General features: G+C 40.3%; 1 protein-coding gene across 1 annotated transcript; it reads left to right on the plus strand.

Annotated features, from left to right (window-relative positions):
- The first annotated feature begins 433 nt into the window (after positions 1-433).
- Positions 434-4,551, plus strand: RAN (RAN, member RAS oncogene family). The gene is made up of 6 exons (XM_089491062.1): positions 434-472; positions 564-648; positions 1,251-1,376; positions 1,627-1,814; positions 2,320-2,490; positions 4,507-4,551. Exons 1-6 carry the CDS (start codon positions 437-439, stop codon positions 4,549-4,551), a joined length of 651 nt encoding a protein of 216 aa, XP_089347188.1. The 5' UTR covers positions 434-436.
- The last annotated feature ends 12,059 nt before the right edge of the window (positions 4,552-16,610 follow it).

The raw sequence follows: 16,610 nt of genomic DNA on the forward strand, positions 1-16,610 counted from the left end.
AGCTGATGCGAGTCCTGAAAAAGCTGTGTGTGGGAGTGTGCTGTAGTATCTCTCTGCGTTGACCATAAGGTTTCTCTCCTGTTTGGCTAATTGGCAGAACTTTTCGTTAATGGGACATGTATCTATCATACCTCATGTGTTATGAGGACTCCCTTCTACCTGACTGAGTCACTTTAGACCTTTTTAATAATCCTTCACTGTATTGCAGTGGAACAGCCAATGTGTTGTAATGTACAATGCTCCTTTTTAGCAGTGTGCTGGAGGAATGTATAGTTTGGAGGGGTGGTGTGGGGCGATTAACACCCTCAGCATGTTGTTGACTGAGGTTTAATGCTGGCTGCCTTTGGGGCATGACTGGTCTATTATATGCCCTATTTGCTGCTGACACCATGAAAATCATAATGACAGTGCAACTCCTTTCTCTTTCAGACAAACTATGGCAGCCCAAGGAGAGCCTCAAGTGCAGTTTAAGGTAAAAAAGAAAAAAGTAGATTAACTTAAATTCGTGGGTTAAATGTTTGTGTGGCTGATCATTTAAATTGTGTCAATCTTATTTCTCTCAGCTGGTTCTGGTTGGAGATGGTGGTACTGGCAAAACAACATTTGTGAAGCGTCACTTGACCGGTGAATTTGAGAAGAAATATGTAGGTGAGTGGAATCTTGGGATATGTCGCAGATTTTCTCTCGGCTTTGACCATTGGAGCCGTCTTAGTTTATTCCTATTGGCTATATTTTTTCCACATTTTAGTTGTATGCTATGTTGTCTTTTCTGTGTGCTTGGGTAGGAACAGTACCTTATCTTTAGACATGCACTATATGGGCAAAAGTATTGGGACACCTCACCATAACAGGTTTTTCTACAGGATTTTGGAGTGTTTCTGTGGGGATTTTTGCCCATTCACCCAGTAGAGCAATTGTGAGGTCAGGCAGCGGTGTATGAGAAGGCCGTGTTTACAATCTCCATTCCAGTTCATCCTACAGGTGTTCGATGGGGTTGAGGTCAGGGCTCACCCAACCATTTGTTTATGGAGCTTTTGTTTACTGGAGACAAGGTCATGCTGGAATAGGAAAGGGCCTTCCCTAGTTAGAAGCATAGCATTCTCAAAATGTCTGGTGCACTCCCTTCAGCATACCAATACATTTTGGACAATGCTATGCTTCCAACAGTAAAGTATGCAAACGATTAGGAAAATCATCATTGCCTACCTCTAGCTACTGCATTGTGGTAAATATTTTTTTTTTCTTAACAGCAACACTTGGTGTTGAAGTTCACCCTCTGGTGTTTCATACCAATAGAGGTCCTATTAAGTTCAATGTGTGGGATACAGCTGGTCAAGAGAAGTTTGGTGGTCTGAGGGATGGTTACTACATTCAAGGTAAGCAGTGTTAATAGAATTTTTTTTACTCTAGTGTAACAGTAGACTCAGCCATAACATTACACCTGTGTAGGAGATGTAGTGTGGCTTTTTGTCATTTAAGCTAACACTTTGGATCTTGCAGAAGAACTGGTTTTAACACCACAAAAAAAACTTGTGCCATCCTTAATGGAAATATCCTTATGACTTTTGAAATATAAGGTTTGCTGCCTCACAATAATTCCTAATGTTCTTTTATCCTGTCTTCTAGCCCAGTGTGCCATCATCATGTTTGACGTTACATCCAGAGTTACATACAAAAATGTACCTAACTGGCATAGGGATCTTGTAAGAGTATGTGAAAACATCCCAATTGTCCTGTGCGGCAACAAAGTGGACATAAAAGACAGGAAAGTTAAAGCCAAATCAATTGTCTTTCATAGGAAGAAGAATCTTCAGGTAAGTTATAAGCATTACCCAGTGGATACCATTTCATGGCATTGGTGTAGGAACTGAGGGTTTAGCAAGCATTTACAGATCTTCTACTATTGAGGCCAACAAGCAAATCTGGTTAATAAAATAGTAATCCTGGTCATCTTGTGACTGTTTCATGGTTTAACTCTGCTTTCAGCTATTGAGCCCTGTACATTAGCCTTCTGTTAAAACCAAAATTTAATTGGCCTAAAACGGGCAACCACAAAAACATTTATGCAAAATGTGATATTGGAAGACTTCTAAGCCTATAGCAACCATATCTCAAATGATTGATCCTTCAAATTTTAGATCACTAGTGGAAACTGAGTCATTTCTGAAAACCATTCAATCTACCAACACATACAAGTTGCTACACAGCACTGAACATATTTTTGTGTTTATATAAATCCAGATACAGTGACTAGCTGCATGTGTGTTTATATCCCTATAAAATGTGCACACTGACTAATGTTAAACTCCTGTGTTCCAGTACTATGACATTTCTGCCAAGAGTAACTACAACTTTGAGAAGCCCTTCCTTTGGCTTGCCAGAAAACTGATAGGCGATCCCAATCTTGAGTTTGTAGCCATGCCTGCCCTTGCACCACCAGAGGTTGTTATGGATCCAGCATTGGCAGCACAGTATGAGCAGGATTTACAGGTAAGCAGAATACTGTGATTTTTTTTTTTTGAGCGAGTATGTGTGATTAATGGAATGAGTATTTAAATGTTTGTGAATGTGTGTGTATGATGGCATGGATGTGGGTGGTGGTGGTAGCATGGCATAGGGAGGCTGTACTCGCACTCCTATCATCCCCAGGTTCCACTCTGGCATATAGAGGGTTAAAAGGCACATCATGGGGCAGAGTGGCAAATAGGGGGTATAAAGCATTTCTGGGGGCAGAGTGGCAACCCAGGGGGCAGATGTGCATAACTGGGGGGCAGGTTGGCAAATAAAAGTAAATAAAAAAAATAAATAAATATATATATTTCTCAATCATAGCTTTTAGTAGATATGAAAAAATTGTTTACATGCACTAATATTTACTAGTAAAACTGTTTTCTATAGGGTAGTCTTATATTCAGGCTTTTTGTTTTTTTCCTAAATTAATATTTAGATTTTGGGGGGTCGTCTTATAATCGAGCAAATACAGTATATATGTAATGTATGTATATATGTGTAGGGCTGAAACAACTAATCGATAATGAAAATCGTCAACGATTTTCATTATCTATTAATCGAATCGATTTTTATCGATTTATAAAAATTATAATCCGACCTCAAACAGAGATTGGATTATAACACTAGAATCCAGATGCCCCGCAACGCTGCAGGGGACCTGGATTCCCCTCACTGTCGGCCGGTCTCTCACTTCTGTCTCTCTCCCCCTCCCATAAATCACTCTGCCTCTCTACCCGGCTCCGTTACTGACTTCATAGAAGCCTCAGCTTAAGTGAAGGGCAGTAACGGAGGCTGTCTGTCCGCATCGTTTAGACCCCCACCGGCTGACAGAGGGTCATCCTCTGTCAGCCGGTGGGGGTCTGCATCGCACAGACAGCCTCCGTTACTCACCTTCACTTACGCTGAGGCTTCTATGAAGCTGCAGTGAAAGTTCCTGTCAGTAACGGAGCCGGGTAGAGAGGCAGAGCGGTGTATGGGAGGGGGGAGGAGTCAGAGGGGTGTATGGGAGCCACCCTCCCATACACCACTCTGGCTCCTCCCCCTCCCATACGGCACTCTGCTTCTCTACCCGGCTCCCTGGTGTCTTGTGAACCTCTGTGGCTGACAGGAGCCAGAGTGGTGTATGGGAGGGGGAGGAGCCAGTGGTGTATGGGAGGGGGAGGGGCCGGAGTGGTGTATGGGTGAGTTATAGTGGTGTATTATGAATTTCAGGGCATATAGGGCGTATAAGGCATATTGATATTGGGCATATCAGGGGGCCATGAAACATATCTGGGGTAAAAGGTATAACAGGGGGCTCAGTTGCATATCACTGGCATATAAGAGGTATAAGGCATATATGGGGGCAGAGTGGCAAGCTGGGGGTCAGATGTGCATAACCGGGGGCAGTTTGGTAAATAAAAAAAAAAATGTAAACAAGGCTTTTTTTCTCAGTTTTTATTAAATATGAAAAATAGTTAACATATGAATTAATATTTACTAATAACTTTGTATTAAAACCTAGTTTGAGAAACACTGTTTGGGTTCTTGTAGCTTTTATTATGTCAGTAAAATAAGAAGGTGAATAGAGAGAGGCCATTGTGATAAAGAGATGAAAGTGTAAATTGTACATTTTTTATTACATTATTTGAAATTGAGAAATTTTTTCATCCGATTAATCGGCCAACTAATCGATTTTTAAAATTGTTAGTTGCAGCCCTATATATATATATATATATATATATATATATATATATATATATATATATATATATATATATATATATATATATATATATTACATCTGTGTATATATAATCTGTATATGTGTGTATCCATCTCTTCAAAAGCAGTAAACTTTATAATGGGTTTGGAGAAGCCTTGTTTAAGGCTTAATAGTAAAAAATAACAGGCACATGGATATACAACTACAACTCTGAAATCTCATTGTGATTTTCTTCAGTGAATCCATTTTCCAATTAGTAGCTCATATGGCTTGTACTTCTCTCTCATCAGATTGCTCAAACCACTGCATTGCCAGATGAAGATGATGATCTGTGAGGCAAACGAAGCTGGAGCCCAGCGTCAGAAGTCTAGTTTTATAGGCAACTGTCCTGTGATGTCGGTGGTGCAGCGTGTTTGCCACTTTATTATCTAGCAGAACATGTGCTTAATCTTTTGGGATGCTGAAGGAGATGAATGGGCTTTGGAGTGAATGTGGCAGTTCAAAAAAACAAAATTCCTTCCTTCCTTCATATTTTGGACCTGCGTATTTAGCTGTTTGGGACTGCAAATATTCTTCCCCAATTTAAAATCTAAGTTAAGACTGCTACAGTCACATCACAATATTCAGTGGTGAACCATGTTTGTTACTGTCATTCCCATACCTTTTTCGTTTAGATCATAATAAAGATGTATTTCGACTACCACACCATGTTCTTTCGTATATTGCTAATAACATACTTTCACACTTCCGCTTTTCTTTAGGTCTTGTACTAAGCACTTAATATAAATGGAAAGCTGCTGTGGTGCTGAAATGAGCATTAATTGTATTCAGGTAATGGCAACATGCATGCTAGCGTGTAGCAGTCTTGAAATATATACCTTATTCAAATAACTTGGTGTAAAGCCTCCTAATCTATTTGGTTCATTGGCAGAAGCTTGCTTCTGTATAGTGCAGTTAAAACCAGAACTCCCAAGTCTAGTGAATAAAGGGCAAATGTATGTAGTTGTGTAAATGGCACAAAAATGATTATATAAATGATAAAGTGGCTTATTTGTTGGCAGTTGAGAAACTTAGTCTAAACTGCCAACCTGTGTTTCAAGGGAAACTAGCTTCTGAAAGTGGATACTTGGAAGTTAAAACTGTTGACTTGAAATCCGTTGAGTAGATGGCTAATTGGGATTCTTCACCCCCCGGTTATTTATGGTCGGTAAGTGGGTACATCTGGGTAGTGGGACTTAAGTGTTACAAAAATGGAAGTAAAAAAATCCCTTCTATTTATGTCATTTATTTATACTAAACATGATAGCGCCTCCCACGAAGGTAGAAGGTGAAGAGAATTTCTGGATTGGGAATAAGTGTCAGATTCCATCTCCATGACAATTATACTGATGGACAAAGACCAGTCCATAGCCAATGTCAATAAAATTAATTTATTTAAAAAGAGCTGATGATGGCAGTGCCTGTTCAATAATAAACAATTACTCAACAAAATAAAATTGCTTCATGTAAGATAAGATATGGGAGAAGTTACAAAACTTGAATGTTTGCTGTACCTCAATGTCTTATAGGTTATAGGTTTCAGGTTTTTTTGCAGATTAATTTAAAATATACGCTAGTTTTTTAGTTCACAAAAACCTTCAGTGTTTTAAAAGTATGAAATATGTTGGTGCCTGCATGTGGAAAAACAAACCGCATAAACTGGTACAGCTCTGTACCAAAAGTATATGGACACCCTCCTGTCGTGCTTATTTCAGCTTGTTGGATGTCTCATTCCAAAATCGTGGGCATTAATATGGGCTTGGACCCCCATCTCTTGGCAGCAATAAGAGCTTCCACTCTTCTGCGAAGGCTTTCCACAGGATTTTGTTGTGTCTGTGGGTATATTTGTATCCATTCAGCTGAAAAAGCATTTGAGAGGTCAGACACTGATGTACAAGCCCTGACTCGCTATGTTAAATCAAAAACAAATAGTGATGTGCTAGTATAAAAGAAACCTATAATAAACAAGTGTGCCAGTGTTGCGTGTTATAAAATCAGATCATACTGTGGTTTAGTGACAATCAGCGGAGCCACTGGGTACTGATATCTGCCATTAGCTGGATGTTGCTATATGGACTAGTTATACACTCGCTGGGGAACGTGGAATCTCCAATGTAAGAAACTTTACTTATCGAATAAATATTCTACTTACCTTACGGTTTTCTGTCTTCTGCGTATACTGCCTTGAGGGAGTCCAGTAGGGCTGCAACAACTAATCAATAATGAAAATTGTTGCCAATGAATTTTATCGATTAGTTGAATCGATTTTTATCGATTATAAAATGAGGGCTCTGAAAAATACCCCTCATTAAATAATCCGCTTCAGTGACTCACAGCAGCAGTTACTACTTACCAGTCCCTCCCTGTAATCACTGACAACTGGCCCCGCCCCTTCTCCCAGAACCACATGGCTGTGACACATCTAAATAGAATTAATAATTGGGCTGCTGAAAGTTAGGGGATGTTAATTTAGGGGCAGCTATGGTTAATGGGGTGTTTAGGGTTAATTTAGGGGCAGTTGTGGTTAATGGGATGTTTAGGGTTAATTTGGGGCAGTTGTGGTTTAGGGTTATTTTAGGGGATCCTGTGGTTGATGGCGTCTTTAGGGTTAATTTAGGGGATGCTGTGGTTGATGGAGTCTAGGGTTAATTTAGGGGATGCTATGGTTAATGGGGCATTTAGGGTTAATTTGGGGCAGTTGTGGTTAATGGGGTTTTTAGGGTTAATTTAGGGGCAGTTGTGGTTAATGGGGTTTTTAGGGTTAATTTAGGGGCAGTTGTGGTTAATGGGGTGTTTAGGGTTAATTTAATGAGGACTGAGGGTTAATTTAATAAAATTAACTTAAGGTGCAGTTCGAGGTAAAGGGGGGGGGCAAACTAAGCGGAATCTAAATCCTGGGGGCAGTGAAGATTAACCCAGTACTTGGTGTCAGTGTGATGTGAACAGGTCTGTGACTCTATGAGGGGACTATGAGATATCTGGGGGGTATAAGGCATATTTCGGGAGGATGGAGTGACATATCTGGGGGTATAAGGCATACTGGGGTATATAAGGCATGTGGGGAAGGCAGTGTGGTATGTCTGGGGAGGATGGAGTGGTGTATCGGGCCACAGTGGAGTGGGAGGCAGCATGGCATATGTGGGAGCTCAAATGTGCATAAATGGGGGGGGGGGCTGGCTGGGAAATAAAGACAAGAAATGCATTTTATCAAAGTTTTTTTTATGCTGTTTGTATTTAACATCATTTGTTTATTAAATTATTTTAAATAAATGAAAAATTTACATTCATTTTTTTTATCCGATTAAGAGAAAAAATAATCGTTAGTTGCAGCCCTACATACAACGCACTTCGCTTAATACTTCCTCAGATACGTGCAGTAATATGCTCCTTATAAAATCCTCTATGTATTTTGATTGGTTGAATATCGTCCATAAATGATAATTTTCAGTGTATAATGTTCCCTTAACCCCTTCAGTCTCCTTTGGACTTACCGATACGTCCTGACCTTCTTGCCAGCACACGGGAGATCATGCTGTAGTTTGAGTCTCTGTCCCCTCTGTCAGCAGTAGCCAGCATTGCTGTAACAGCTGTTAGTTTTAAATGCCCAATCAAGCCATTGGGCATTCCCTTCCAGGTCACGTCACCCGGAAGGTCATTGGAGCACAGGATATCACCTGCCGTGTCTGTCTAGACCCTGCTTAGATATCCGATCCCTCCGATGAGGCATTGATCTCAGACACTGTGATCTGTATGCAAGTCTGTGGGGACTTGCATACAGATCACAGTGTGATCGGTGCAGGGGGATTGCAGGAAGGGTGAGTAAGAAACCAATCTTGGCCAGTTTTCTCTGCCGTAACACATGCCCTGTGCAAAACAATCTAAGCAACACAGCATTTCTGCGGCCACCTTTGACAGTGATTGGTGGCCAAATAGCTCTGTGAAGAGCTCCCAAATACCCCTGATAGGATAGTCTGGGTTGTCCGCTTTACAGAAATATACACTTTTGTGGGTATTTTTTGTTGTTGTTTACAATTAGAGTTGCAATCCGATCATACCTAATGTAAAAATTCTACTGCTTTGTAAAGAATAATGTACACCTTATAGTATGTTCCCTATAGGTGCTGGGAAAGTATGGACATCTAAATTGATAAAGTTGGAGGGGATTTTCCAACACTACTGAATTTTGTGAGGATTCAGAGGGGAAAATATATAAAAAATTAGTTTTTTTTTTCTTTTTTGCTAGTTTTTACTAAATTTCTCATCCTAAATTTTCAGCTAATTATCTAACTATCATATCAAATGAAAGCCCTCTCTCTCCTTGAAAAACAATATAAAGTTTACATGGGTACACTAATCGCAGGAAAGGGGAACTGACATACCGCAAAAATGGCAGAATTGCTCCGGGACTTGAGGTACCAAAAACCCCTGGGTTAATGATGTAAAGGTAAGTATTTCAACTTATGTTATTTTATGTCCTGTCTTGTTGTGTGTTTATATCTCATGAGCAAGCTAACAAATAAATTAGGTGAACTCATGCATAAAAAGGACCTTTTCAGCCAAGTACTTTTGTGTGGAACAAATGACCAACAACCAGAGACATGGAAAACTGAAAAGTGCATCATGTCCCATAAACTGGCCTCGATGTTGACATTCATAATGTTAAACTACGATGGCATGTTTATTATTTTACACAAAACTGGTGAAATTTGGAAAATGTTCTTTTTGTATTTTAGCTTTAACTGTAAATATGTATACAAACACAAGGTGGTGCTCTTTATCCACACATTTTAAAGTCTCTTTAGCTATGGGTATAAACCACTGTATACACATGAGAATTGTGTGGTTATTTACTGGATTCATTATATTGGCATTTATGCACAAACATTAATAATAATAATAATATCAACTTTAATGCTTGCGTGGGTGCAGTGTGTAGAGCCGTGCCAACAGCAGAAAGCAAGTAATGGGGGGTCCAGGCAAATACATCTGTACCTTCCCCCCAAATAACTAAACATCAACAGTGTGAAAACATTTTTTCTTTTTACTTATTAAAAAAAAATTGTACACTTGCAGAATAACGTATGGAGGATATTTGCTATCTGGTGCTCTCCATCGGTTATTGATTTCCGGTGGTCTGAGTGGCAGACTCTGGAATTCTTTGTGATGGCCACCTTGCCGAACACTGGCAGCCATGCTACAGGGAGTCTGATTGATTGCTCCCTTGGAGCTGCTATCCTAGTCCTAGTCGGCCTAGGTCAGAATACGCCCTTCTGAAGCTTACCTCCTGAACCAAAATATGTACGTGAATCAATACTATATTGTATGATTTAAAGGTTACAAACGTCCAAGAAAGCTTTTGTTTCTGGATGTATAAGTTTGCATTCAGAGCTGTTAATGATGTTCACATGCTTTAGGCTTTCCTGAAGTGTTTGTATGTATTTTACAAAGCAAAGAACAGTGAAACACGTATAATAAGCAACAGTATAGAAGCTCAGCCTAACAGTTGGGAAAATCTCTTGGATCGATAGTTCCCCCTACAGCAACAAATATTAATACCACTGTAATACAAGCCCTTGATTGCTGGAATTTTGAACCACATTCCTTTGCTGTACAAAATGCAAATCCAAAGTAGCAAAGTATTTCATTGCGTTTTCTAATGGAGGATGGTTTTGCCAGATGCCGGGGTGTTTGCTTTCCTCTTTCCCCAATTCATGACAGTGGGCCAGACAAAGAAGGACACCACCACTGGGAGCTGCGTTTCATGGTCAGATACACAAACACACACTTAATGTGACCCCGCTATCTATCTGCCTCCCAAGCTAAAGGAGCCAGCACAGTGTAGTTACTGCTATGCCACCGGGGGTAGCGCTCTGGCAGATAATCCTTAAAGATGAACTAGTGAGACTCACATACTGAAATAAATAAATAAATATATATATATATATCCCCTTCGTGACAAAGGCTGATTTTACTTTTTGTACCCTTCGTGACAATGGCCGTTTTAACATTTCTGCGCTGCTCGTGTTTAGCTGTAATTTTCTTCTTTCCAGTTTACTGAACCCAGACACATTAGATATTGTTTTTTTCAGGACAAGAAGGGCTTTCTTTAGATGACATTGTTTTGATTGTATCATATTTACTATTAAAAAAAGTATAAAATATGGTGAAAAATTTATAAAAATCTATAAAAGGTAATGAAAAAACCTGCTAAATAGATTCTACTATTTGTCCTGAGTTCAGAAATACCCAATGTTTTTATGTTTTTTTGCTTTTTTCTACATATTATGGGGCAATAAGTACAGGTAGCGTTTTGCTATTTCAAAGCCATTTTTTCCAAATCTGGTAATTCTTCCCCCCATGTGCCATTTCGGGTATCTTTGAAGCCGGCCAATGCAATTTACCCCATCAAGTCATATATTTTTGAAAACTAGACAGCCCAGGGTATTCCAAATGCTAGTATTTTAACCCTTTCCAAGCACTAATTCTACCATCAGCCTTTGTCAAACTTTATGGTAGTAATTCTTTTTGCATTTGTTTTTTCACACACATTTTACTTTAGGTATAAATAAACAGGTTCTGGTATATGTCACTATCAAAAAACACCCCAATATGTGTTTAGCAACATCTGAGTACAGCGATACCTCACATGAAGGATTTTGCCTGGCTGTTTGGGGGCAAAAGGGCTACATTTGGGGCATGCGCATTTTCAATGTTGAGCTTTGGCATTTGGGGATCCACTGCCCATGCCCTATTTGGTACATCTTTGAGCCGGGCCATTTCAATATGCCCAATAAAGCCATATATTTTTGAAAACTAGACACCCCAGGGTATTTCAAATGCTAGTATTTTAACTCTTTCTATGCACCATATCTACCACCAGTCTTTGTCAAATTTTGTAATAGTCATTTTTTTGCATTTGTTTTGTCACACACATTTTACTTCAGGTATGAATTAAAAGGTTCTCATATATGTTACTATCACAAAACACCCCAATATGTGTTCAGCAACATCTCCCGAGTACAGCGATACCTCACATGAATGATTTTGCCTGGCTGTTTGGGGGCAAAAGGGGCACATTTGGGGCATGAGCATTTTTCAACGTTGAACTTTGGCATTTGGGGATCCACTGCCCATGCCCTATTTGGTACATCTTTGAGCCAGGCCATTTCAGTGTGCCCACAAAACCATATACACCCCAGGGTATTTAAAATGCTGGTATTTTAACTCTTTGCATGCACACATTTTACCACCAGAATTTTTTCAAAGTTTGCAGTAGTATTCTTTTGTGTGTATTTTTCCCCCACACACCTATGTTATGTATGAATTTACAGCTCCTGGTATATGCCGCTGTCACACGACACCCCAATATGTGTTCAGCAACATCTCCTGAGTACAGTAATACCCCACATTCATGGGTTTGTAATTTTTTGGGGGAACTAAAAGGCCACATTTGGTACGTGTGCATTTTTCTAATTGGAAATTAGATGTGTGGCCATCCTTCCCCCTGTGTTAATTGGGACATTGTTGAACCCGGCCAATTCAATTTACCTCATCAAATCATACATTTTTTACTATATTTTTCTAATTATTATTAATTTTATTTTTTTATTTATTTTTACTAATCACACTGTGATTAGAAAGCTGGGCTCCATTGACTTGCATGGTTGAATGCAGTACCTGTATTCAAACTGCAAGTGGAGCCAGAGTTCTCTAGAGGGTCTGGAGACCTTCTAGCGAACTTTTGCATCTTTATTGTTTTTTTTCCCGGGCCGCCGCCATCTTGCGGATGGTGAAGACTGCGTGCAGCTGCGGCTGCGACCGCTCTCCGGAGCGGTCACAGTCCATCCTGGGGTAAGTGTTTGGTGTCGCTGGATGCCTCCTGATCGAGGCATTCCAGCGACACCATTTAAGTTTAGGAGGTGAACGTTGATCGCCTCCTAAACGCTTTTAAAACGGGCATCCGCCGCCATACATTGTATGGCGGATGTTGACGCCCCGGGCAGGGCCGGCCCTACAATGGAGCCGACTGGGGCAATTGCCCCAGGCGGCATTTCAGAAGGGGCGCACTTTGCCGCCCCAAGCGGTTTTTTTTTTGTTTTTTTTGAAGCGGAGGAGAGAGAGAGGGGCACCGAGTGGTTTTCGCTTACCCGCTCGGCGCCCCTCTCTCTCTCCTCTGCGGCGAGTTTCCCTGTTCGGTCTCTGTGCCGGCTTGTAATGCAGAGCGCCGGAAGTGACGTGAATTTCCGGCGCTCAGCATTACAAGCTGGCACCGTGGCAGCACAGGGAGACTCGCCGCAGGACTGTTTAAGGGTAAGTACCGGTGGGGGGCGGGTAGATAATGCCGCCCCCCCCCGGCGTCGGGCGGCATTTTAAACTTCGCCCCAGGCGGCGTTAAGTCTTCGGCCGGCCCTGGCCCCGGGGAGGGGCCAGACATGGCCCCTGGTGCCAATCGTGGCGATGCTGAATGCCTCGAGGTCAAGGCATTACAGCAACACCGTTTGGGTGAAAAAAAAAATCGATCACGGGTCGATTTTTTTCATCCGTTTTAACAAATGACGGTCCTTGCACGTCATTTGTCGTAAACGACTTGTTTTTCCGTGACGTGCCCAGACCGGCAATTGTCATCAAGGGGATATATACACACTGATCAGCCATAACACTATGACCACTGGCAGGTGACATGAATAACACTGATAATCTTGTTATCATGGTACCTGTTAGTGGGTGGGGTATATTAGGCTGCAAGTGAACATTTCGTCCTCAAAGCTGATGTGTTAGAAGCAGGAAAAATGGACAAGCGTAAGGATCTGACCGACTTTGGCAAGAGCCAAATTGTGATGGCTAGAAGACTGGGTCGGAGCATCTCCCAAACTGCTGCTCTTGTGAAGTGTATGGGCAAAGGTCGGGGCGCATAGATATGTGGGAAAAAATAAAATAAAACAAATATAGTGTAATAAGTTCGTACGAAAAAAATAAAAATAGAGATATTTGTTGCACTCACAAGTGTATTAGAAAATGAAAACTCGTCAAAAATCCATACTCTCTTTCGTCTTTGGAGCTTAAACAAGTAGGCATAACGACTGGGTTATGCGTAAGAGCAGTGTCCTTTACAAAGGTAAGTAGATGATCATCAAGTCCATGTAAAGTCCAGGTTTCAATAGTTATAAAGTTTTCCAAAATATTCCTGGTCTTCAGTGGTTAAAAGTGGTCCAAGGAAGAAAAAACTGTGAACCAGTTAAAGGGTCATGAGTGGCCAAGGCCCATTGATGCATGTGGGGGGTGAAGACTGGCCCATGTGGTCAAATCCAACAGACGAGCTACTGTTGCTCAAATTGCTGAAAAAGTTAATGCTGGTTCTGATAGGAAGGTGCCAGAACACACAGTGCATCACAGTTTGTTGCGTATGTGGCTGCGTAGCCGCAGACCAGTCAGAGTGCCCTTGCTGACCTTTGTCCACTGTCGAAAGCGCCTAAAACGGGCACATGAGCATAAGAACTGGACCACGGAGCAATGGAAGAAGGTGGCCTAGTCTGATGAATCACGTTTTCTTTTGCATGACGTGGATGGACGGGTAAGTGTGCATCGCTTACCTGCAGAACACACAGCACCAGGATACATCCATGGAGGCTCCACATTGCAACATTCCAGACTTATGGGATCTGCTGCTAACGTCCTTGTGCCAGATACCACAGCACACCTTCAGAGGTCTAGTGGAGTCCATGTTTCAATGGGTCAGGGCTGTTTTGGCATCAAATGGGGGATCTACATAATGTTAGGCAGGTGGTCATAATGTTAAATTAAATATAAAGAAAATGCTATATTACAAGATGACTATTACTATGGTTATACAAATAATGCCTTGTTAAATTATTATCTAGGCTGGATAGCAAGCTAACTTTCTAAACAGTAATTAAGTTATGCCTTAATGAAATGTTATGTCTTCAAATCCATTTCTCATTGATGTTCAAGAATTATATTCCAGGAGGGATTATATTCCAGTGATTAGAAATTCTGAATTAATGTGTACGACATCTGGTTGTAGAAAATATTATGATCACAATATTTTAAAGCCCTTGCATATATGCATTTATGAAAGTGTTCATTAAACTTATAGCCCAATAAATATACATTAATGTGTACAATATAATCATTAATACCATTAAGGGATTGTAACTCTTATCAGAACTGACTAGTTTTCCATAAAAGATTATGTTTCATTTTTTGTGTTTGTTTGTTGAGATGTCTTTCAGATTTAATGGTTTATACTAACTTTCGGCCAAGACTTTATGATGCACATTACATAATGTATGCAAAAGGTGTGGTTCTCTGATGCCAAAGTCTATGTATATTGTGTACCAAAGGACCTGCACAGAATTGTGCTAGATATGTTTAATATAAAATATAAATGTCACCTTGCACAACCCCACTGAGCTCCTGCATCTATCAACCAATTATGTTTAAAGAACAAGGACCAGTATGCGGGCATTTGCCCCTGCCCCTTAGGTCAGGTCACCACTGCCCCTTAGGTCAGGTCACCACTGCCCCTTAGGTCAGGTCACCACTGCCCCTTAGGTCAGGTCACCGCTGTGTGGCATTTAATGCTTTAGCACTTGCAGAAGCCCACCAATCATCTCAAGCTCCTAGAAAAAAGAGACATTAGGAATGGAAAAAGGGACACAGGGATTTGGATGGACTGTCACTCCTACAGATTGTAAACGAGAACAGAATGTGAACTGACTGTAAACGCTTCAATGCATGGAGATCACTTACTTGGATGTATAGACTTTGTACTCACTGTGCTTTTTCATTTGGATGTCTACTTGACTTTTGTCTCCTGTACATTTCATTTGTAAAGCGTCAACTTCAGCTGTTGAAGTTATATAATAAAGCTAGAGTTCTAGGAGAGAATGAAGAAGAGAGAAAAGACAGATTTAGTGATTAAGTGTATATGTGTTATCTTTCTTGGCCACATGGTGGCAACAAACACACAGCATGTTACTATGTTATGGGAAAACTGAGTGTCCTCTAATTCTGATATTAATAGGAAAGCATAAAGCCATTTGGTTCAGGAAATTGATAATGATTTGAGGTTTGTTTTTTGTTTAAATGCACAGATGGCAGATATTTAAGTAAAAATACCCTGCACCTGTTCTGACATATAGTTTGGTTGCTGTGGTTGTCTTTGCATTCAGCAACCAGGAGCCAGTCCCTATGTGTTACCATGAAACGTCTTATTACCAGAGACCGGAAAAATCTATTACATATTATTATAGAACAGCAAGATTAAAAGACTGCACTTAACTTTTAATATATTGCTGTGAGCAGGTGCAGGTTGTGTCATCGTCAACCAGCTCACTGTAGCTCTTTATGATATTTCTTATTTAAGTAGTCTTTACAAATAACTCAAAAACTCTACATCTTATTCTTAATGTTTGCCTTTGGACACCTTGACAATCTGTTTCTCAGATATTGCAATATCAGGGAGAAAAATGGGGGCTTCCCTTAATGTCTGCATTAGATGTGGCCCAGCTTCCACCATGTGATACATGTAATGACTTTCAGTAAACATGACTTATATGAATCATATGTTAATTCGGAACAACACCTTGAAAGTATCTGAAGAACATTGGAAGAGGTCTCTAAGTGGCTGCGACCATCATTTCCTTACCATATAAGAGACCGTCTATATCTCAAGATCTCATTGATGGTATGATCATGATATTCTTGATTGTTCCATACATGGTGTCAAAAAAGTTTACCTAACAGTTTACCCAACTCCCTACTATCCCCCTTTATAAGGAGCTGTCCCTCTTTTGCGACCTACTATCCCAACTTGCCCTCCCTTGATATCCCTCTTTTCTAGATGCTCAACATAATTGGCAGATGTGAGGATATCATACTATCCAACAGCCTTAAACTGCAGAAAGTGTGTTAATTTATTGTATAAATAAAATGCAATCCTCATTTTGCCTTAATTATAGAATTTAATGTGCTATACAACCAGAGAGTTTTAGCAATGTATTCTTTCTTAATATTACTATTTACAAACATTCACATATTCTGCTACTCTATACAGGAGATATCATGACACTATATAGATGTCAAGCAAAATTCAAATCAGATACAGGGATAGAAGCTCTCTTTTATAATGTAAGATTTAGAACACAGCAGCAGAAATATATTGGGACTCTTTATCTCTGGTAATCTGTTGCAACCTGCTAAGAAGTACATCTGATGACAAATGCTGAGCAAGATGGATTTGGGTGTCATGTTCTGTTAGAGTTAGTGGGGTGGCGAATGAGGATTTGCTGTAGCCCTGGCAAGATTTATAGTGGATTAATATGGATTAGAAGGT

This window comes from Sceloporus occidentalis, unplaced genomic scaffold, assembly GCF_023333645.1.
Source record: "Sceloporus occidentalis isolate IW3139 unplaced genomic scaffold, rSceOcc1.0.p SCAF_48, whole genome shotgun sequence".
Taxonomy (NCBI): Eukaryota; Metazoa; Chordata; class Lepidosauria; order Squamata; family Phrynosomatidae; genus Sceloporus; species Sceloporus occidentalis.